The sequence below is a fragment of the Symphalangus syndactylus genome, chromosome 23, assembly GCF_028878055.3.
Source record: "Symphalangus syndactylus isolate Jambi chromosome 23, NHGRI_mSymSyn1-v2.1_pri, whole genome shotgun sequence".
Taxonomy (NCBI): domain Eukaryota; kingdom Metazoa; phylum Chordata; class Mammalia; order Primates; family Hylobatidae; genus Symphalangus; species Symphalangus syndactylus.
In genome coordinates, this window is record NC_072445.2 from 50,819,406 (window position 1) to 50,842,814 (window position 23,409).

General features: G+C 40.6%; 1 protein-coding gene and 1 long non-coding RNA gene across 7 annotated transcripts in view; both read left to right on the forward strand.

The window, feature by feature from the left end:
* The window catches only part of MBOAT1 (membrane bound O-acyltransferase domain containing 1), a 115,064-nt gene extending 111,190 nt beyond the window's left edge, over positions 1–3,874 (forward strand). For all 6 annotated transcript variants that reach the window (XM_055263457.2, XM_063632141.1, XM_055263459.2 and 3 more), the window contains one exon: positions 2,495–3,874. In XM_055263457.2, the coding sequence (XP_055119432.1) occupies positions 2,495–2,621 (127 nt within the window). In that variant the 3' untranslated portion in view covers positions 2,622–3,874. The remainder of the gene's footprint in view (positions 1–2,494) is intronic.
* Positions 3,875–13,144: 9,270 nt separating this feature from the next.
* Positions 13,145–23,200, forward strand: LOC134735671 (uncharacterized). The gene is made up of 3 exons (XR_010119010.1): positions 13,145–13,635; positions 15,753–16,024; positions 22,673–23,200. It is a non-coding gene; the product is annotated as an uncharacterized lncRNA (long non-coding RNA).
* The last annotated feature ends 209 nt before the right edge of the window (positions 23,201–23,409 follow it).

Sequence of the window (23,409 nt, forward strand, 5' to 3'; positions counted from 1 at the left end):
GGGAAAGGGTGGAGGCTGATGCCTTTTTGTAGATCCAGTTTATTGTTTTGCATATCCTAAGCAGTAAATGCGTATTGAAAGAATAAATGAATGCATGTATGTTTGCTTCTGTTTGAGCTCTTCGCTATTCTGTAAATATTGTCAGGGAGGCATTCCTCCTGCTAAAGATGGGGAAGTTTCGGGGCATATGTGAGTTATCTGATTATAATGTGCCTGACCTTGTAATCACAGAAGTTGGGGAATGATGCATAAATCAGTTGTGCTTTCCTCCCTCCCAACATTATTTTCCTTTATTCTTCAAAAAACATTAGGGAAAGTATAAGTTGAACCTTTCCAAATGGATCTAGAGCAGTTGTGCCAATGCAGCTGTTTCTAATTACTTGCATGTATTGATATGCCCAATATTTGTGGGATATCTACATTGTGCATACTGCTGAATACTACGCTTTGCGATAGAAGTCCACAAACATCAAAAGCAAAACTTGTTTTTTATTATTAGTTTAGATGACAGTTATTTTTAGGGTTATGGACTGGATTTTCAAAATTGGGATTCTTCTGGCTCATAAGACACAAAAGAAGAACATTTTATATATGAGTAGAGCAATGGGTTAAAGTGTTAGTTGCATTGTGTTTAAGGAATAGGATGTAGTCATACGTTGCTTACCAACAGGGATATGTTCTGAGAAATGCAGCATTAGGCAATTTCATTGTTGTTTGAACATCATAGTGTGTACTTGCACAAACTAGATAGTATAGTCTACTATATACTGAGGCTGTATGGGATAGCCTACTGCTCATAGGCTGCAAACCGGTACAGTATGTTACCATGCTGAATACTGTAGGCAACTTGAACACAATGATAAGTATTTATCTATCTAAACATAGAGAAGGTACAGTAAAAATCTAGCAAAGATAAAAAAGGATACACCTGTATTACCATGAACAGAGCTTGCAGGCCTGGAAGTTGCTCTGGGTGAGTCAGTGAGTGAGTGGTGAGTGAATGTGAAGGCCTAGGATATTACTGTGCACTACTGTAGACTTTAGAAACACCATACACTTAGTCTGTACTAAATTTATTAAGAAAACTTTTCCTCAAATTAACCTTAGCTTACTGTAACTTTTTTTACTTTATAAACTTTAAACATTTTAAAAACAGACTCTTGTAATAAAACACTTTGGTTAAAACAAACATGGTGGCCGGGCATGGTGGCTCATGCCTGCACTCCCAGCTGTTTGGGAGGCCGAGGTGGGCGCATCACCTGAGGCTGGGGGTTCAAGACCAGCCTGGCCAACATGGGGAAACCCTGTCTCTACTAAGAATACAAAATTGGCCGGGTGTGGTGGCACATGTAGTCCCAGCTACTTGGCAGGCTGAGGCAGGAGAGTCGCTTGAACCCGGGAGTTGGAGGTTGCGGTGAGCCGAGATCACACCATTGCACTCCAACCTGGGCAACAAGAGTGAAACTCCATCTCAACAACAAACAAACAACAAAACCAAAACAACAACAACAAAAACATGGTACAGGTATACAAACATTTTTCTTTATATTTTTTGTAAGCTTTTTTCTATTTTGTTTTTTTACTTTTGAAACCTTTTTTGTTACAAAATAAGACACAAACACACATCAGCCTAGGCTACACAAGATCAGGATCATCAATATCACTGTCTTCTGCCTCCACATCTTGTTCCATTGTGGGAGGTCTTCAGAGGCAATAACACACATGGAGCTGTCATCTCCTGTGATAACAGTGCCTCTGGAATCCCTCCTGAAGGACCTGCCTGAGGCTGTTTTACAGTTAACTTTTTTTCTTAAGTAGAAGGAGTATACTCCAAAATGACAATGGGAAAGTATAGTATTGTAAATATATAAACCAGTTACATAATCATTCATTGTCATTATCAAGTACTATGTATTGTATGTAATAGTATGTGCTAGTCTTTCATTCAACTGGCAGCTTAGTATTGTTCACACCAGCATTACCACAAACACGTGAGCAATGCATTGCACTGTGATGTTACGATGGCTACGATGTCACTAGGTGATAGGAATTTTTCAGTTCTATTATAATCTTATGGGGCCATCATCATTAATGTGGTCCATCATTGGCTGAAATATCATTAAGTGTCATATGACAGTATTGGGTTTGAATTTGGTCTTGAGAGTCCTTAGACTTTGAATATTGGGGGTGTCTGGCTGTCGTGGGGTTAATTCTCTGGGTTGGCCTGTTATATCAATGGGACAGTACCGTGTGTATCCACAGATGAGCCAGTTGGTTTGCCCTGCCCAGTTTTGTGGTTTCAGTCTATCCATGACCCGCTCACCTACCAAAGGGAATTATCTGTGGAGCGGATTGAGGGAAGCCTGAGTGTAGACAGGTCTCCTACTGCCAAAAGCAGTGCTCCCACTTGTCATACTGTAGGTGATATAATTAGATGATGTTTCCCATCTACATCCTTATTTGAAATATAATTTTTGTATATTTTTATTCCCAGGTCCATGTACTTTTATTTGCACATCATAAGTCTCCTGATAATACTATTTCTGCGAATGAAACCACAGGCTCATACGCAAAGGCGGCCTCAGACTCTGAACTCTATTAATAAGAGAAAAACAGATTGATACCTCCAAGAGAAGCGGAACAAGCAAAACTGCAGAACGTTCGAAAGATGAGATGACAAGGCTTCAAGGGTTCCTCCGGTGGCTTAGAGGCGATGTTTACATGCATCTTTATTTTGTTCTTTTTTAAAGTGCAGGGAGTATTTTTTATAAAGCCTTTTTGTACAGATAAATCGGCCATGTCCAGGTTATTGGTTTTGACATTTTATAGGACATTTGAGTGGTGTGGCGTGTGTGGAGAATGTGCCAGAGCTGCAGAGACAGTCCATTCCAGGCTGCTGGCTTTTTGCCCTTCCAGCATGTTTTCTAGCTACTGTGACCTGGATGCTGGGAACCCAGGCATCGGCTCCAAAAATTAGAAGGCGAGTGCTGAGAAGACTTGTCACAGGTTTCTCAAATCAGAATATACTCAGACATGGTGGTTCCCTGGGAAGCCCCAGACCCTTTGACTTGTGACATTACTGGTTTGCAGACATAATAACTACACTCAGAGGACCATGGAGGCAGAGGGATCATGGTTTCAGGGCACTGAAAACTCTACAAGCCAAGAGGACTAGTGCATGGACTGAAAGTCAGACATGCCCTCAAATAGGCTGCATTTTTTTTTCCAGGAATGTAAACTTTCCCCTTTTTCTTCTGACCTGAGCCAAGATTGGAAATGAGAAAGTCTCCCGTACATGGAGCTGAAGAGGGGCTGCTGTTTTCCGAATGTTTTCCATTTCACAGGCGCCACCCGCTTGCCCGAGGTTGGTCTTGAGAAGACACCCAAATGTTCATGCCTCAAAAAGGCAGCAGAATGCCTTTTAGGAAAATTTTTTTTAAAGTAATTTGAAGTTATATAGAAGTTTGGTAAGAAGAAGCAGTTTCTCTCTTTTCTCCCCTCATTTCGTGGAGGTGTTAATGATCGTGGCTGGCCGTGATGTACACGTGGGCTGATTTTCATTTTTTCAGTTTCATAGCTGAGACATTCAGCTTTGTTTCAGTTGAATCATCATATTGGAAAGCAGACATTGAAAGTTTTCTATCTTTGTTATGAATGTGCTATGGCCCCTTTTGGAGACTTCTATTGGGTAATATTCTATGTGAGAGAAGGAAACATGGTATTAAATGTTGTGGGAAATAATAATGATGATAATAAGAAAATATATGCTGCAATGGTATACTGTCAATCAGATTGCTTGGGAGGAGAAAATTTATTCAAATCCAATGATAAAAAATTAGTTTCTTATTTAATAAACAGTATGTTCCCATATAAAGGAAATGTTTCTGATGGGAATAATTGCTTTTTGTCTGTGTCAATAGAGACTTGATGTTCAGAAGCCTGTGTGTGTGTGTGTGTGTGTGTGTGTGTTTTAACAAATGTGCACCAACTTAAGGTTTTACAGTATATTTCAGGCCCTTGGGTGTCTTGTGTTTTGGTATAATTTCCGATCTTTTTTGCCAACTTTGCAGGTAGGATTCTACCCCCTTTCACAGATGAGGGTACTGAGAATCAGAGAGACATTTGCCAACTGCCTTAAGATCACAGCATTAGTGGTGGAGCTGAGATTTGTGTCCAAGATGGTCCCATGAAGACCATCAGCTGTGAGTCTTTCCATAAGGTGTCCTACTGGTGCTTCTCTTAGGATAGTGAAATGTGAATGTGATGTGCCTGTTCCTCTAAAGCATGTCAACAGTCCTGGTGCTGGGGGAGAGTACTAGAACCCAAACTTTAGTCCTTATTTGGGACAGTGGAAGTTAAGTAGTAGATGTGAGCTAGTGCATGAGTCTTACCCCACTTTAACAAGGAAATCTTGGGGCAACCCTACTTTGCTGTCCCAGGAAGAATCTTAGATAGTGGGTAGGGGAAGGAGGTTGTAGGTATCTAAAATCTGTCGGAGTTTGTCTCCACCAGGAATAGTTTCAGGTACAAGACCAAGAAAAATGTACATCTTGCAAACTAGCAAAAATGGTAAAATATTACCATTGGTGTGTAGTATGTAGAGTAATCATATTACAGTGAAGTCTTTGAATTTACAAATTGATTGATGATCAGGTTTCACTGTATGTAATGTAAGTATCCTCATGTCTGAAAGAAGAGCTAGATAATGAGAGGAGAGGTGTCTGCTTTGGTGACCAGCTGCCCTGGTTTGCCATGACTCTCTCAAGCACTCAGTCCTAGGCAAGCTGGGGCCATTGGTCCCACCAGTGACTGCTCAGAATTGATTACTCTTTATGGAATGAGGAGAAGTCAAACCTCTAGGAGTTGAGCTTATGGATGCTATATGTCAGACTTGGTGTTAGGCCCTGGGGCACAAACAGGCTTTATTCTGTATAAAAAGAACAACACACAGGAGACTGATTAGCATCCTTTGTCTTCTGAAAACCACTTACCCATTGAAAAAGATTTCAATTGAGGACCAACATTTAGACAGAAGATTGGGACTGTTTTTATTACCTTAGATTTCCAGGTTGTCCTAAATATAAGATGCAGTTAATAAATACTTATTGGATTGTGAGCTTTCAGTTAAAAATAAATACACTTCCTCGTTCTGTTTTTGAAAAAGCCAAATCTAAAATATTGTTGTTGTTTTTTTTTTGTACTTTGAAGGTAACTATATGGAGCAAGAATATTATTCAGATATTATTCAGTGGTTGCAAAAAGCAATAAATAATTCAGTCTGAGATTTTGACTGGCTAAGAGAGAAAAAGGCAGGAGGAGAAAACTGGAAGAACAGAGGAGTTAGCAGGTGGCCCCCAGAACTGGTGCGGTGTGTGTCCCTCCATTACTCTGCAGCCTCCCAGACGGTCCTTCTCAACTCCCACTGCACATTGAAACCACACAGGAAGCTTAAAGAAAGTGATTGATGCCTGGCTCCTCCAGGGACCACATCTTTTTTCTCTTCTTGTTTCTGGGATTTGGCATAGTGCCTGTCCTGTAATGAAGATTCAGTAAGTGTTTGTTGAATGAATGAGGGATTGAATGAATTAGTTTAATGCATCATTGCACTTGACAGTTTTGATTGAGTCACTTTTGCACAGGGAAACATCATTTCTGCTTTTCAGAATTAGTTTCTGAAATAAAGGCTTGTGTTTTCGGGGAATTCTGAAAGCACATTATGTGACATAATCACTCAGGTAGCCAGTTTACATAGTCTGAACCCCTCTGATCCACCCTTCCATTAATTAATGCATTCACTTATTTATCAAATGTGTCATGTCTGGTGTGGGCCTGGTACTCTGTGAGGCACTGCAGGTAAAAGATGCTGAAGACCCCCATTCTCTGCTCTTGGAGAGTTCACGGTATGCCCAGAAAGACATGATCCAGAGGAGTGCGCAATAGGAGTGCCCAGGAGAATTCTAGCATTCAGAAATTATAAAGTGATCGATTGCCTGATTCTTGTTTTCTTAGAGTGATCTCGTTTTACAGTGTTGAGACTTACCCAGGACAGCAGCATCACTGCTCTCCAGCCTCATGTCCAGGTGAGTTAAGCTTGCCCTTGTACTGAAATTGGGTATTGAGCTTGCAACATGTCAGTGTCAATCAATGCAGTAGGTACCCAGTGAAGCAGACTGAGCTCTCATGGTTCCCTGTAGGGGGGTAGTAGCGTGGCCAGTCCCCCTCCGGAGGGATCTTTAGTGAAGTTTGCAGACTTAGTGAAAGACTTCGTGAAGCTCCAGAGGAAAGGTATTTGCTTAGAGAAGGTGCAGCCCATGTGAGCTTTGTCTAACGCGCTAAAATTATCTGACGCTACTTACTCTGTGCTAAGACAAAGAAAACTAACAGTTATTGGCAGCTACTTTCACATGCATTCCTAACACAGTCTGTGAACTTGGCAGTATTCTCTTTTGCAAATGTGGAAAGCAAGTAGCAAGTAACTTGCCGACAGTCACCCAGCTAGTTAGTGGAGGAGCTGAGGTTGGACTCCTGGTTTGGCTGACTCCAGAGTCCATCTCACCACCTGGTGCAGAGCACGTTCATTTTCAAAGAAACAGAGTTTTAAAGCTGGAAGTAACTCCCGCACTCACCTGGTCTAGTGGTTTCCAAATACAGACCAGCTGGCCTTGTCGCTTGGGGAGCTTGCTAAACGCAAGGAGTGGGGAGACAGATTTGCTGTTAACGTGCTGATGGTCACCATTCCCTTTTCTCGGGGGGACGGTGTGATTGATATCAACGTGGGATAATGGTCGTGTTACCATAACCTTCTTCCCAGTGGTTAAGGGTGATTATATCCTGGTGGAATGGGGAGGTGAGAGCCTAGCTGAATTGTTTACATCAAGAAGAAGGCATTTTGGAACATCTGTGATTGCTTTGTGTTCCTAAAAGACCTTTTGTTTAACATGGTTCTTTTAATGCATTTTGAGATATGCGAAGTTTGGCCTAGATTTTAAGTAGCTGGTATATGTAAACTTTGGGGAAATTCGGCAGAGACTACTCAGTGGAATAAAGAGATGGCAGAAAATTGGGGCCTGAGGAGAAAGGAAATTCCCAGTGGGTGGCCTGGTCAGGGAGACCTTTAAGAATAGGAAAGTGGAGAATTTCTGGACTCTTACGTAATGTTCCCCTCTACTACCATAGCTGGAGACACATTTCATCTTTAAAAAGAGAACTAAACCTGTTTCCAGTTTAGGCTGGCATTGGGAGGAGATAAGAGAACAGACTAAAATATGCCCAGCAGTAACCAAGCCTCCCTCAAGAATCAATCTCCAGAAATACAAAATACTAGCCAGGGGGTTAGGGCATGGAGCTATGTTCTCCATTATTTGAATTTCTAAATCCAGGGGCATCTTATAAAGTGGTAGACCTTAGGGATATGCAGGTAACAGATGCCTTCACAGATTTTTGATTACAAACAGACTCCTGGGTCCCACTCCCCAGATACTCTGATTCAGTTGGTCTGAAGCCATGCCCGGGAATCAGTATTCTTAACGAGCTTCCCACAAATTCTGATGTGCAGCCGGGTTTGGGAAGTACTGGCTTCATCTTATTTTTTACATTTGAGAAAACTGAGGCTCAGGGTGGGTGGGTGTTTTTTTTTTTTTTTTTTTTTTTTGACGGAGTCTCACTCTTGTCACCCAGGCTGGAGTGCAGTGGCGCAATCTCGGCTCACTGCAAACTCCGCCTCCCGGGTTCACGCCATTCTCCTGCCTCAGCCTCTCCGAGTAGCTGGGACTACAGGCGCCCGCCACCACGCCCGGCTAATTTTTTGTATTTTTAGTAGAGACAGGGTTTCACCGTGGTCTCGATCTCCTGACCTCGTGATCCGCCCGCCTCGGCCTCCCAAAGTGCTGGGATTACAAGTGTGAGCCACCGCGCCCGGCCGGTGGGTGGTTTAATGTCTTGCCCCAGGCATCACAGATCACTTCTGTAGCAGACATGAGGGTGGAAGCACCTTCTCTTGACCCACTAGGGTGTACTTCCCAGAAATAGACATGCTTTCTCTAAAAAACACCCAGCACAGGGTCTCAGAGGAGCCCTCTATCTTTCCTGGGACATTTTCTCAGCTGAGAACACCCTCCTTAGGACTGAAAATGAGGGTCCAGGTGAGTTGGGTGTGTCCTGGGGACCTATAAGTCTGCACTCTCTGAGTGTGGGTTGGCCTCCGATCCTACGCAGCCTCACAGTTTTATTGTAACTGCTGATCCAACCTGTGGAGGCAGACGGGGAACAATTTTCTAGAAAAAAGCCATTCTGTATCCACATGGCCCTCAGGATCCAATGGCCCCTTTTGTTCTCGAACAAAGAAAATTCATATGGGATAAGCACTTTTGGCATTACAATTTACACTGTCTAAGCAGTTGGCCGGCTACAATCAATCGTCCATTCATCCCTGGCTTTCTTTCGGTCTATTGTCTGCTTGACGGGCAAAATGACCTTTCAGCATTTCCAGCTGCAGTCCCAGGTTGCAACTGTCTCTGTGTCCGCTGGCCTGGAAAAGCCACCAGATGCTGGGACAAGTTTTCTGCATGGTCACTGGTAACCTTTTCCCTCCAGTCCTCCATGCTGCTGCCTGGGACTCTTCCTGGTGAGCCCTTCAGGATGCTCCTCTTCATCAAAACTCTGCTGGCTCCTGCTGTTTACACCATAAAACCCATGCCCTTCCCTTCCACCCTCACCAACCTGGGTTCCTGGCCCTCTTTTCAGGCAGGCAGCTGTTCCATGTGCAGCCAGAGTTTGTGACTTGGTGCCTTTGTACCTTTAAGTTCTGCTGCCTAAAAGAACATTTTTTGAATAGGCACTTCCCAAAGCAAAAAGGGCAGAAGGCCTTTTAGGCAGAGAAAATGTGCTGTACAAGATGCTATTTTTCCTGTGAAGTCCTTCTCACTTCTAGCTTCTGCTCATAGATCCCCGATAATACCTTGTGTTGTGATTAGCTTGATGTCATTTGTTCTTCCCCAACCAGATTGCCAGGTGCCAGACAACTCATTTCTTCATACCTGGCAAGGCTCTGACTCAAAATGGTATTGAATCAATGTTAGTTGAACAAATGAGGGAATGAATGAATTCCATTAGCCATGACAGGATTTTCTCTGGGATAATGAAGAGGGGCCATCTTGGACAGGTGGGTTGAGTTTGGGGTTCTGGCCCCTGCATTTAGTGACCAGCACTAGAAATGGCCCTAGTGAAAATGAGCCAGTGGCTCTCTATTTCCTAGTCCCTTAAAGTCCAGGCTTTCCCTTGATGGTGGTGCTCAATCCAGTTCTCTGGGCCTCTAGGATTGGGGTGGGGTAAGTCCAGCATGCTGGAACGAAGTTCCTATGAGTTTTCCATTTCCTGGGAGTCCATACTGGACTTTCGTCTTTTACAGCTTTTGGTAGTTAGTGGTTCTGTTAGAGACCATGTAGTGTCTCACTGTCTGTATAACCAGGAATGTATTCATCTGTGCTCCTCCCGATGAACTGGCTAGCCCTGCCATAACCAAGTACCACAGGCCGCATGGCTTAAACAACAGAAACATTGTCTCATGGTTCTGGCGGTTCGAAGTCTGAGATCAAGGTGTGGGCAAGTTTGGTTTCTTCTGAGGCCTCTCCTCTTGGCTTGTGGCTGCTGTCTCCCCACTGTGTCCTCACATGGTCTTCCCTCTGTGTGTCTTGTCCTAATCTCCACCCCTCTTTTTTTTTTTTTTTTTTTGAGACGGAGTCTCGCTCTGTCGCCCAGGCTGCAGTGAAATGGTGCAATCTTGGCTCACTGCAACCTCACCTCCTGGGTACAAGGGATTCTCCTGCCTCAGCCTTCCAGGCAGCTGGGATTACAGGCGCCCGCTACCATACCTGGCTAATTTTTTTGTGTTTTTAGTAGAGACAGGGTTTTGCCATGTTGGCTAGGCTGGTCTCAAACTCCTGACCTTAGGTGATCCGCCTGCCTTGGCCTCCCAAAGTGCTGGGATTACAGGCATGAGCCACCATGCTTGACCATCTCCTCTTCTTATAAGGTCACCAGTCACATTGGATTAAAGCCCACCCTAATGACCTCATTTTAACTTATTTACCTTTTCAGAGACCTTGTATCCAAATCCATTCACATTCTGAAGTCCTGGGGGTTAGGACTTCAACATATGAATTCAGGAAGGATGCAGTTCAACCCATGCAGACCTTTAGTGGTTCTTGCTGTTTCTGTGGTAATAAACTATGCTATGGTGAACGTTCTTTTGTATTTCTCTGGCGACAGGGTGGACATCATAAAGGGGCATTGCAGGATCTTAGTGTGAAGAAATGTACTCTCAGCTTGCTTGGGTGCTCTTGTTCTCCAGCTGGTTGTATGCATTTTTTCTTTCCCCAAAATGTGTAACAGTTTTTCTTTGTTTACATTCTCATCAGTACTTGGTATCAGCAGACTCTTATGTTTTGCCAATTGGATCAGTGAGAAAAAACGTATAGAGAAATGTAATTCTCAGGCCAGGTGCAGTGGCTCATTCCTGTACTTCCAGCGCTTTGGAAGGCCGAGGTGGGTGGATAACGAGGTCAGGAGTTCAAGACCAGCCTGACCAACATGATGAAACCCCGTCTCTACTAAAAAATACAAAAATTATCCGGGCATGGTGGTGCACGCCTATAATCCCAGCTACTCAGCAGGCTGAGGCAGGAGAATTGCTTGAACCTGGGAGTCAGAGGTTGCAGTGAGCCGAGTTTGTGCCATTGCACTCCAGCCTGGGTGACAGAGTGGGACTTGTCTCAAAAAAAAAGTAATTCTCCCTCCTAGGCCGGCCCTCAGCTCTCTGCATCATCTGGATGCAGCCAGTGTTATCTTCTTCTGTGGCCTTTCAGAGAAATTCTGTGCCCTGCATCGAGCTTTTCAGGTTGTTGCAAATGTTTTATATCATAAGCATTTCTCCATATTATTGCAGAAACTTCCTAAAAGTTGTTTTTGATGGCTGCATAATAGTGTGTAAGTAAATGTGCCATAATTTTGAAAAGCATTCCCCTAATTGTTGGGCATTTGTTTTCTGCCACTTTATTTAAAATATATATTCCTTTTAGAAAAATTTGAAAATACAGAAAAGGAATTAGGCATCTATAATCCCAGCCCCTGTTGGCATTTTATTTCTTTTTGTGTGTGTGTGTGTGTTTTTGTGTTGAAGGCTTGTTTTGTTTTGTTGTTTTATATTTCTGGTTGTTCTTTGGTATCAGTATTTATCTGTAGAAAAGTCTAATGCTTCCTATAGAGTTTGGAATTTTAATTTTCCATTTAACTTTACAGGATGAGAATGTCCACATGCCATAAAATCTCCAGTCTCTTTCTCTTCTGCTCTAATGAGCATAGCATGGAATGAAAACCAGTGAAGTTGTAATGGGGGTTGACTTGAATGCGGTTAGGTAATTTATTTAATTTTAAGTGGTAAATCACTTGCAAACCTTAACTCTTTAAACTATTGCTAGTAAGAAATTACTTTTACATATTGTATAATCCATCACAGTGTGGAGATTGAGGCCTCCTTCTCTCAATCATTTAACCATTTGCCTGGCAAGTGACTGTTTGTTTAGCCTCTCAGTAAGTAGGATGTATTTGTTCTTCCTAAGAGGTTAAAGTGGCGATTGCTAAGCCTTCTAAGCATTCAGAGTGTGAATGAATGAATATATGAACAAATAAGTGAATGCTTGACTTCCTAATTCAACATGGAAATCACCAGAAATTCTTGATTAATGCTTCCCAGCTTTAGAGCATTCAGCCTCAGGCTTCATTTAAAGTCTACATTTTTTGCAGTATCTCTTGAGGTAGATTTAAGAGAAAACAAGGAAGCAGTCCCAAAACATATGCAAAATAACTAAGCCTTTCTCAATGATGAACAAGAAATTCCCTCTGTCCAAAGGATCTAAAATTCTTGACTTGGAATGTGATTTTTCTGAAGTGGTGTGAAATATGGACCTTTAAGGCAAAACAGCTTTTTTGGCCTATAAAGTTGAATGATCCCCAAACCCACCAAGCAGCTTCTTTTTATGAATGAGCTTCCTTCCTTCTCAGGCCCATCAAACTTGAATGGCTAATTAATGAAGATTATTTATCAACAATTTCAATGAGAAATGTTAGGACGGGGAATCTAATAGAGAATGTCAATAAAATACATCAAACTCTAAAACTTTCTAGGACTGTTAAAAATCAATCTAAAGCATCAGTTGATCTCATATGAATAAAATATTTCAATCAAAATAAATTTGAAGTTTATTTTATCAATGTTAGGTATAGCTGAAGTTGAAATATCAAGCTTGGTTAACATCATTTTGGTGTTTAAAAACTTTTAAGAACTTGAAATGATGATTTGCAAACTGGAGTCTCATGATACTTAAAAAAAATACCAATAAGCCTAGGACCGCCCTGAACTGAATAATTAAATGCACTAATAGCTTATGTAAAGTCACTGCAGTAATTTGAACCTTATTCCCGGTAAGGAAGGTGTGAGGCAAACATTTCAAGAAGAAAGCGCTATTTAAAACCCCAGTGTGCTGCCTTTTGGATGTTGCTGAATCACTGTTTTTTTTTTGTGAATCTGAAGCAATGAGAGAGGTAGAATTACAAGAAAGTGCTGAGAGAAAGCTTTGCAAACAGAGCAGGGTAACAGAGTAGTCAAAGTGTCAATCCTGCCTTTGTTTTTGCTGAGAAGTCCCTGGAAACAGGTGAGTGATTGACTTCTTGATTAATGCTTCCCAGCTTAAGAGCATTCAGCCTCAGGCTTCATTTAAAGTGTACGTTTTGCAGTATCTCTTGAGGTAGATAGACTTAAGAGAAAACAAGGAAGCAGTCCCAAAACACATGCAAAATAACTAAGCATTTCTCAATGATGAACAAGAAATTCCCTCTGTCCAAAGGATCTAAAATTCTTGACTTGGAATGTGATTTTTCTGAAGTGGTGTGAAGTAGTGACATCTTGTGGCCATGTGAGGTAATTTCTGATGATTTCCATGTTGAATTAGGAAGTCAAGCATTCATTTGTTCGTTCATTCATTCATTCATTCACACTCTGAATGCTTAGAATGCTTAGCAATTGCCACTTTAACCTCCCTCGTTTTTTCTTTCTTTCTTTTTTTTTTTGTTTTTTGGAGATAGAGTCTTGCTCTGTCACCCAGGCTGGAGTGCAGTGGTATGATCTCGGCTCACTGCAACCTCCACTTCCTGGGTTCAAGCGATTCTCCTGCCTCAGCCTCCTGAGTAGCTGGGACTACAGGTGCGTGCCACCATGCCCTGCTAATTTTTGTATTTTTTAGTAGAGATGGAGTTTCACTGTATTGGCTGGGCTGGTCTCGAACTCCTGACCTTGTGATCTGCCTGCCTCAGCCTCCCAAAGTGCTGGGATTACAGGCATGAGTCACTGTCTGGTGTTTCTTTTGAACAGTAAATGATAGTCTTTCAGAGTAAAGGTCAGATTTTAATGACTCTATTGCTATAGGGTCAAATAATGAATTGTTTCCCTGCCCTGTCCTCTCTCCACTATAGGAAAAAAGCACACAGGAGGGTGTGTAAACTCAAAGGAGCAGAGATGCTGAAGGCAAAATAGCTTCATTTAGGCAAATTTCTGCCTCTACATGCTGTGGGACCATAAAAAACGTGAGCAACCTGCTCTGAATACTTTTCTTCTTAGGAGGAATGCTAGCAATTATAATTACCCTTCAGAATCGTGGGGATTAAATGAGTTAACCCATAATGTGAGTTATGAAGCTGATAGAATTCTCAAATGATGATATAGTGGAAATAGGTCATTGTGATATGGGGTCATATAAGTTCTTTGGAGATCAAGTTTCTTGTCTGTAAAAGGTGGGTATTAAATAAGCTGACCAGCATGGTTGCTTCTGCTTCTAACATTTCATAATTTGATGTTTTTCTTCATGCTCTTCTGAACCTCTTTATTTCCAGTAGTGAGCTTCTCAACACTTATTTTTTGGCCTATAACTTCGTAGTAAGTATTTTGTTTCCTGGGTAATAAGTTCTGAATGACTTAAAGGAAAATACAGGTGTTTTATACGTTATCTTCCACCACTGACATTTCAGTTTTATGATTGGAGCAGTTACGCAAGTTTTTTTTGTTGGGGGGGAGGTGCGGGGGCGGTAGGATGGAGTCTCACTCTGTCACCCAGGCTAGAGTGCCAGTGGTGTGATCTCAGCTCACTGCAACCTCCATCTCCTGGGTTCAGCGATTCTCCTGCCTCAGCCTCCCAAGTAGCTGGGATTACAGGTGTGTGCCACCACAACCAGCTAATTTTTGTATTTTTAGTAGAGACAGGATTTTGCCATGTTGGCCAGGGTAGTTCTCGAACTCCTGACCTCAGGTGATCCGCCCACCTCAGTCTCCCAAAGTGCTGGGATTACAGGCCTGAGCCACTGCGTCCGGCCATTTAGGCAAGTTTCTGAATTTAGAAAGAAGCACAAAGCACAAACATTCTGGCAAATATTGAAGTCTTCACTCCGTGCCTAGCAGGCACAATAAATAACATGCCTTGTTCACACATGGAAGTATGAAGTAGGCATAGGTTCTCTTCTGGCCCATGGTTACTAGGCCAAGCAATGCAGTGAATTAATCTTTCTTTCTAGTTCTTCCTTCCCGACTCACTTGTTTCTCAACAAAACCTGGGACTTGGATAAAATTCACAGATTGAGTTTATGTCTTACCATCATGGGGGAAAATATTTCAAAACAACTTATCTTTTAGGCAAGTCTATTCTTTCCTTCCTCCCTTCATTTTTTCTCTTTCTTGTGATTAGTTTTCTAAACACTGCAAGACTAGTTCCAGAACCTCATGAAAAGAGGTGACACTCTATTTCATCCCACGTTTTGTTTGTAATTCAGTTTATAAAGCCCTTTCTCTTACATTATCTCCTTTGTTTCCCAAACCAACAATCTAAAGTTAGTGGAACCAGATGTTACTATCCGTTTTAAAATTAGGAACCTGAGGCCTGAAGAAGTTGAGTGAGTTTCCCATGGACACACCTCCAGTGAGTGATGGTAACAGAATTGAAACCCTGGGCTTTCCCCTAGGACTTAGGTCAGGCGTCGCCAGACTGCTCAAGTTCATTTTAAGAATAATATTGGCAGGGCACGGTGCCTCACACCTGTAGTACCAGCACTTTGGGAGACCAAGGCAGACGGATCACTTGGGGCCAGGAGACCAGCCTGGCCAACATGGTGAAACCCTATCTCTACAAAAAATACAAAAATTAGCCAGGCATGGTGGCGCATGCCTATAATCCCAGCTACTCGGGAGCCTGAGGCAGGAGAATCACTTGAACCTGGGAGATGGAGGTTGCAGTGAGCCAAGATCATGCCACTGCACTCCAGCCTCCATGACACAGTGAGACTCCATCTCAAAATAAATAAATAAATAAATAATTATGCCAAAAATTCTTCCTGCGCTATTTGAATAACTTATAACTTGTATTTAAAATTTGTTTGTTTTGGTCATGTAAATAAAATTGGGAAGCAGAAAAAAGTAAGAAAAAGAAAAAAAATGTTTTTTAAGCTTTGTTAATCTCCCAATGACAGATAATCCCTTTAGAGAGAAGGAAAGGCCGACAGACAGTCTTGGGTTATTTCCCCATATGTAGACCCTGAGATGAGGATTGAATTTAAGTAAAAGTAGTTTGTTTGGGAAGTGATCTCAGGAAGGATTTGGAATGGGGCGGTGAGGCTGGGAAGGGACGGATGCTAATGCAGAGTGCATTGATTCGCAGATGACCACTGTGGGCTCTGGGGCTCAGCACACCAGGTACCTCTGTGAGACTGCACAGAGCACACCTCAGAGTCATTCCACTGGAGAGAAGAGGACGCTGGGGTGCTCATGGACCAACTCTCATTTGTCATTGACACAACTCCCAGCATCATGGAATGTCCTGCAAGCAGGAAAAGCATGCTCAGCAGTTGGAGAGCCCCTTGGCGCAGTTGGAGAGCCCCTTGGCACAGTTGTAGAGGATTGCAGTAAGAAGCTGCTGCCTGCACAGGAAATGTGAGTGTTGAGAGTATGTGGGCAGGGCACGCTAGCCCTGTCCCCTCTACCCATACACCTGCTCTGCCTGTGTCTTACGTGATTACCGATTGTGATTCACACATCTAGCACCATGCAACATGCTAACGGAGACGCAAAATATTTGTAAGGATCTAGTACCTCATCTTATCACAATAGGTTGATTGAAAATCCGTGCACACCTGAAAAAGTAGCACAGTAAGAAGGTTTATTGTCAAGTGTCAAAATGAGTAAAGCAGACGTCAAATACTACAGAAGCTCAGAGAAGGGAGTAATCAGCTGAGAAGTCTTGCTGAGGGATTTGGGTGGGAAGAATGAAGCTTGAATGTGGGACCGAACAGGCAGGTGTGCCACATCGTTCTCACCTGTCCTCTATACAATGGGAAGTTGAAAATTTCCCCCTCCTCTATCAAATTAATATATGAAGATAAGGCTGGGCGCAGTGGCTCACACCTATAATCCCAGCACTTTGGGAGGCCAAGGCAGGCGGATCACGAGGTCATGAGATGGACACCATCCTGGCTAACATGGTGAAAGCCTGTCTCTACTAAAAATACAAAAAATTAGCTGGGTGTGGTGACACACACCTGTAGTCCCAACTACTTGGGAATCTGAGGCAGGAGAATCACTTGAACCCAGGAGACAGAGGTTGCCATGAGCCGAGATCGTGCCACTGCACTCCAGCCTGGGCGACAGAGTGACACTCTGTCTCAAAAAAAAAAAAAAAATGAAGACAACTTAAAAAATAGTTTAGAGCTTATGAGGGGATGTGATTAAAGATCTAATATTTTTAAAATAATTGATAAAAATAATTGATTCAAAGTGACAAAGGTGCTACTACTACTACTAAACCAGATGGGTGGGGTGCTGTTAAAGCCGTGCTTAAAGTTTATAGCCTTAAATTTATATGTTAGGAAAGAACAAGGTATGGAAATAAATGATCTAAGCTTTCATCTCAGAGGTTAGAATCACGTAAGAAAATTAAACTCCCCAAAAAGTTAGAAAGGAGAGAATAAAGATAAGAGGAAAAGTTAATGAAATAGAAAACAGTCAATAAAGAGGATCAGTAAGACTGAAAGTTCGTTCTTGAAAATGGAGCAATAAAATTGATAAACTCCTGGATATTCTGATTTAAGAAAAATAGATAGAAAACACAAACGACTATTACCAGCTATCAAAAAGGAGACAATACCATAGATCCTGATGCAAACAGGATCCTTTTCAAATGCAAATTTAAAAGATTATAAGAATATAACGAACAGCTTTAAACAGCAAGTTTGATGAGTTAGATGAAATTGACATGTTCTTTAAAAGGTCACAACTGACAAAAACTGACACAACAAGGAATATAAAAATCAGAATAATCTTATAACTATTAAATAAATTGGATCTATAATTACCAACTTTCCCACGAGGAAAACTTTAGTCTCAGAATCTCACTGGTGAATTCTTCCAAATATTTAAGAAAGAAGTAATGCTAAACTTTTGCAACTTTCTCAAATAATAGTAAAGAACAAAGATAATCTCTAATGTCTGAATAACCTTGATACAAAATATAACAAACATTATAAGAAAACTACAGGTGAATCCTACTCAGAAACCCTGAACAAAATATTAATGAAGTGAATGGAGCAATATGTCAAAAGGATAATAAACCTTGCTCAGATTGGTTGATTTTAGAAATGCCAGTTTGGTCTAGCATTATAAAAACCTATATGATTAGCATGCTCACAGATAAAGAAGAAATATTATGATGATCATTTTAATAGGTACACAAAAAGCAATTGGATACATTCAAGATCTACTCAAGATGTTAAAATCCTTGGCAAGTCAGCAATAGAAAGGAGCTTCTTTTATCTAATGAACACACAAAAACGTACGACAGCCAACATGTGTGACAGTGAAAAGTTGAAACTTTTTCCTTGAAATTAGGGACAAGAAAACATGTATTAGAGTTACTAGTAAATGCAATAAGGCAAGAAAAAGAAATACAGGAGAAAAGGGTTGGAATGGAAGATATTTTTTATTAAATTGTGTTGTTATAGTTTTATACATAGAAATCCTATAGGAAATACATACAGATAAATTATTAGAATTGATAAGTGAACTTAGCAAGATCATGAAATACAAGGTCTATATACAAAAGTACTTCTATAATAAACATAAAAGAAAAAAGCAAAAAATCCAGACAAATAAATACATATTACAGGGCCCCATTTTATGTAAAGTCCAAAAACCAAGAAAAATTCAGGTATATTATTAGAAGTCATGACAGTTACTTTTGAGGAAGAGGAAGGGGTAGTGATTGGGTGTGGGCAGAAGGAGTGCTTCTAGGGGGCTGGTGCACTCTTTCTTGATCTAGATAGTTTTTCACAGATGTTCACTTTGTGATAACTGAGCAGCACACTTGTGTTTTGCTCACTAATTTGCATGTAGAACATTTAACACAATAGAAAGCCCAGTTTATCAGTTTAGTAAGCAATAGTATCTATAAATAACATATAATTTTAACTTTAGAAACATTAAATTATTTGAAGGCAATTGGAAGAAAACCAACTAGCATTAATTTATAACCACAGAATCCACAATCAAATAGTGGCAAAAAGTAATTTTGCCATTTTAATGGCAAAAACCACAATTACTTTTGCACCAATCTAATATAAATAATGAAACCTAAGCATGTGTCTTTAACAATTTCTAGAATACTACAGGTGCATCACTTCTTCCATCCTCTCTGGTTACGTCTGTGTCATTAGTTATGTGATTATGTATGCAGGTGTCACATCTGTGACACTAACGGATTGGTATCTCTGCCTGTAGGAATCTAGGGTCTGAAAAAGGTGCTTGGTAAATTGACCTGGGATTGCAGTGACCTTAGCAGCCTCTTGTTTGGAATGCTCTTCCTGCACACTGCTCTGCCCTTTTCTGCTCCTGCACCTTCCCCAGTCCTGCCCTCCAGAGGCACCCAACTTCAACTCTTCATATCTTTCTTCAGTTATTTCATCTCCATATTTCTACTTAGCATCCTACTGACATTTTTTCATTTACCCATTTTAGACCTCATTCGTTGACTTCCTATTATGGTACTTTGTACCTCTTTAAACCTCTATTCACTTCCCCTTCCTCTACTCTCCTAAGATTCAATATTTACATTGTGTTCTTATGTAAATATTGTCCATCCTTAAGCCAAGTGGTGTGTCATGATAACATTTCCTTTCTTGAACAACTTCTATTTTGCCTAGATTAATAATTGTCTGTTTATCGTTTGTCTAGTTTTCCTTATACCTATTGGCCATCCTTCCCAACTATCTCATATATCTCATGAGTGTCTCTCAATATTATTTCTCACATGGTCAATATCTTCAGATTATTGATCAATTCCACTTTTTACCACCCCACCCAACCCCCCCCCCACCCCGGAGATATCTTCCTAAAGCCTTCTGTTTTCCTTCAGTCTAGACTCCTTGCTCTCTTGGGTGGCTGCTCATCTTCATCCACCTGGGACTTGTCTTTGCCACCCTCCTCTATTGAATCCCCTGTTTCTTGGAGTCTTTTGCATAACTCTTTCTTGGTTTTCTCCATTTTTTTTTTACTTCAATCTTTCTCCTGATGCTACTCCACTGGAGTAAGAGAGAAAGATTGTTCAGGAAAAAGATTGCATGAGATATGATGTCTAGTCTACTCAAAACTTTATTAAGAGGTTGATAGGGTATAGAATTTATGGATGAAAGCCATTTTCCCTTAGAGGTTTAAGGAAAAATAAACCTCCATCAGTTGCTCCATTGTAGATTGTTTTTATTTTTGGCTCCAGAAGTTTTTAGTTATAGAAATGTGTCATGTTTTGATATTTCTTTATGTCTTGGTGTGGGTCATTCTTTATTTACTATTCTGGACATTTGGTAGATCCTTGCACAATGCAAAGTCAAGTTTCCACAGTACTGGGAAATTTTCTTTTATTATTTATTGGAAAGTTTCCTCCTTTTGCTATCCCTTCTCCCTCTCTGGGACTCTTATTAATCATATGTTAATTTATAGTTCATTATTCTTATTGAATTTAAATATTTCATATGCTTAATTTCAAATGTTTTGTATTCTCTAACTGTTCCCTTTTAATGGGAATTTGTTCACTTATCTCAGAGGAAGAACAATGACAGGCAACCAACAGTGAGTCCTACAACTATGAAAAAGGGACATGGGACTCAACTTAGTGTGAGGGAACAGGGAACGCTTCTTTGTAGATGTGACGTCTGTGCTCAGCTAGGCTTAACTAAGCATAAAGGAAACCGGGGGGCACACATTCCGGGAAGAAGGAGGAGCCTATGTAAAAACCCTGAATAGGGAAGGTGTGCAGTGCATTAGTAAGGAACTGCAAGTGGCCAGTGTGATTGGAGTTGAGAGCAAGGGGGAAAGCAGCTCATAATGAGGCTGATAATGTAAGCAAGAACCAGAGCATTCAGGGCCTCTGGCTACATCAAGGATTTCAGAGTTTATCTTAAAGGCATGAGAAGTTATTACAAAGTTCAAAGCAGAGCAGATCATGTAATGCTAAATTTTATGGGTGAAAGTTTGACGAGAAACAGGATATTTATGTAGTGTCAAAGTACTTTGCCACAAAATACTTAACTGAGTGCCAAGAGAAAGTAAATAAATAGAGAAAGCTAATAGACACCACTCTAACCAAGTGATCAAAGTTACCATTACCACTAATGGATGAATCAGCATCATGTGCCTCCTCATGTAATGCACTGAGAAGAACATAACATCACTCTGTGATACTTCTGCTAACAATGCATGCCTGGATCAGATTGTGGAAAAACATAAGACACAACCAATGGGAGGGACATTCTACAAAGTTTCCTGTATTCTTTTAAAATACACACACACATACACAGTGAAGTATCAAAAGACAGGGAAAGACTGAGGAACTGTTCCAGGTTGAAGGAGACTGAGGAGACATGGCAACATGTGATCTGGGATGGATTCTGGACCAGCACTTTTTTCTCTTGCTATAAAGGGCATTAGTGAGACAATTGGAAAAATTTGAAAAATATCTATAGATTAGACCTCAGATCAATGTCAATTTCCTGATTTTCATAATTGTACTGAGGCTATCTCAAAGAATATCCTTGTTTTTACACACTGTAATACTTAAGGGTAGAAGGACATCATGTGTGTAACTTACTCTCAAATGGCTTAGGAGAAAAAGTACAGATAGAGAGAATGAATGAGAATGACAGTTACTATGAAAACAATAAATGAGCCATGATAAAATATTAATATTTGTTGATGCTCAGAATTCAGGAAAAATTAAAATTTGGAGAACCCAGGTGCAATAAATTCTTCATGCTGCTTTTGCAACTTTTCTGTAAGTCTGAAATTATTTCACGATTTTAAAAGAGATTGCTTAGACTGCAGTAAGAGAAGCCATTAAAAGAGGACAAAAGGGGATACAGCACATGGAGCCCGTTCAGCAGGCAGTGTAGGCATCTAAGAGAATGCTTACGGTAACTTGGTGTTGAGTGGTTGCAGTGGAGATGAGAGGAGTGGATGGAATCAAGAGGTATTAAGGACATGAAGTAGACACGAGTGGAGAAGGATGTAGAGCCAATGGGTGATGCCATTCACTAAAATGAGGGAGAGTAGGAGAAGCAGGCTTAAAGAGAATGCTGCTGAGTTCTATTTTGTACAACATATATAAGATATCTTTAAAATATCCAAGTGGAGAGTTAGAGTAGGCAGTGGATTTGTAGCTCCAAAGATCAGGGACGGGTTCTGTGCTGAAGACAATAATTTGAGACCATTTAGCACATAGATGACAACTGAAGCCATGAGCATGGGTGATGTTGTATAAGGAACAAGTGGAATAGAGAAGAAGGCTAAGAAAGCCCAGCATTTAAAGGTTGGATAGAAAGGAAAACAAATGTGTTCAGCATTGGAATGAAAATGGAGATGCAACCACAGGTATTCACGTGGTGAAAATAATTATAAAAGGATATTATATGCAGTTCTATAATGTATTTGAAAATGTAAAGAAAACAGATAATTTTCTAGCCAAAGACAAAATAACAATGACCAAACTTGGGCAGACTGTAACTGTAGAAGAGTAATTCTACATAATTACATAATACAATTCCACATAATAAATAATTGTAGAATTACTGTTCTACAGTTAGAGTCTTCAGAACCACTTGTAGGGCCATTAAAGATCTATTTACCATTGAAAAAAGGAGACTTTAAAAAAAATAGTTGAGTTCTTTACAACTTTCAAGGAACAAAAAATGTCTGTTTCTACGGTCATAACCTTGGAAACACTCTTAGTTTGGAAGCAAAAGAAGATAAAAAGAAATGATCAAAGACTGAAGAGGAGAAGAAAAAAAGTGCAATGATATGATAATTCAAAGAGATAGGAAGGCTAAATCCTTCCCTGGTTATTGAACTGGTATTAATCATAAATATTTTCCTTCTCACTACTCGATAGGAATAGTTAGCAGTATCTCTGGATCAAGTCAGAATGTGACAAGCAGATGTTTGACACATGTGACTAATTATATAATATGGAATATTTGCCAGGTGTTGAAGAGAAAAGTTGTAGTATGAAAATGTAGGTCTAATTAAGGTCTTATTTTCTAGGAATCTGCCATTGAAGATTTGGGCACAGTACTAGTATCTCCAAGAAGTTGAAGTTGTGTTTGGAGTTAGGCTGATCCCTCTTCCTCTCGTTTGCAAAGCCCGACAAAGGGAACAGGCTAACATAATCATATGCTGTGATCTGGTTTGTGCTCTCACCGGATGGATCCTGGAAACAGACCATGGTAATGGCTAATCAGGGTGCTAGCAAAAGAGGTTGGTTGACAGAAGGGTGGTCATGAGATATCACAGCCGGAATTGTTTTATTTCAATTAGTTTTTGGGGAACAGGTGGTGTTTGGTTACATGAATAAGTTCTTTAGTGGTGATTCATGAGATTTTGGTGCACCCATCACCCAGGCAGTGTACACTATACCCAATATGTAGTCTTTTATGCATCACCACACCCTTTTTCCCCCAAGTCCCCAAAATCCAATGTATCATTCTTATGCATTTGCATCCTCATAGCTTAACTCCCACATATGAGTGAAAACATATAATGTTTGGTTTTCCATTCCTGAGTTACTTTACTTAGGATAATGATCTCTGATTTCATCCAGGTTGCTGGGAATGCCATTATTTCATTCCTTTTTATGGCTGAGTAGTATTCCATGTTGTCTGTGTGTGTGTGTGTGTATGTATGTGTATATGTTTGTGTGTGTGTGTGTGTGTGTGTATATATATATATATATATATATATATATTCCATGAGTAGTAATTCATGGTGTGTGTGTACATTAT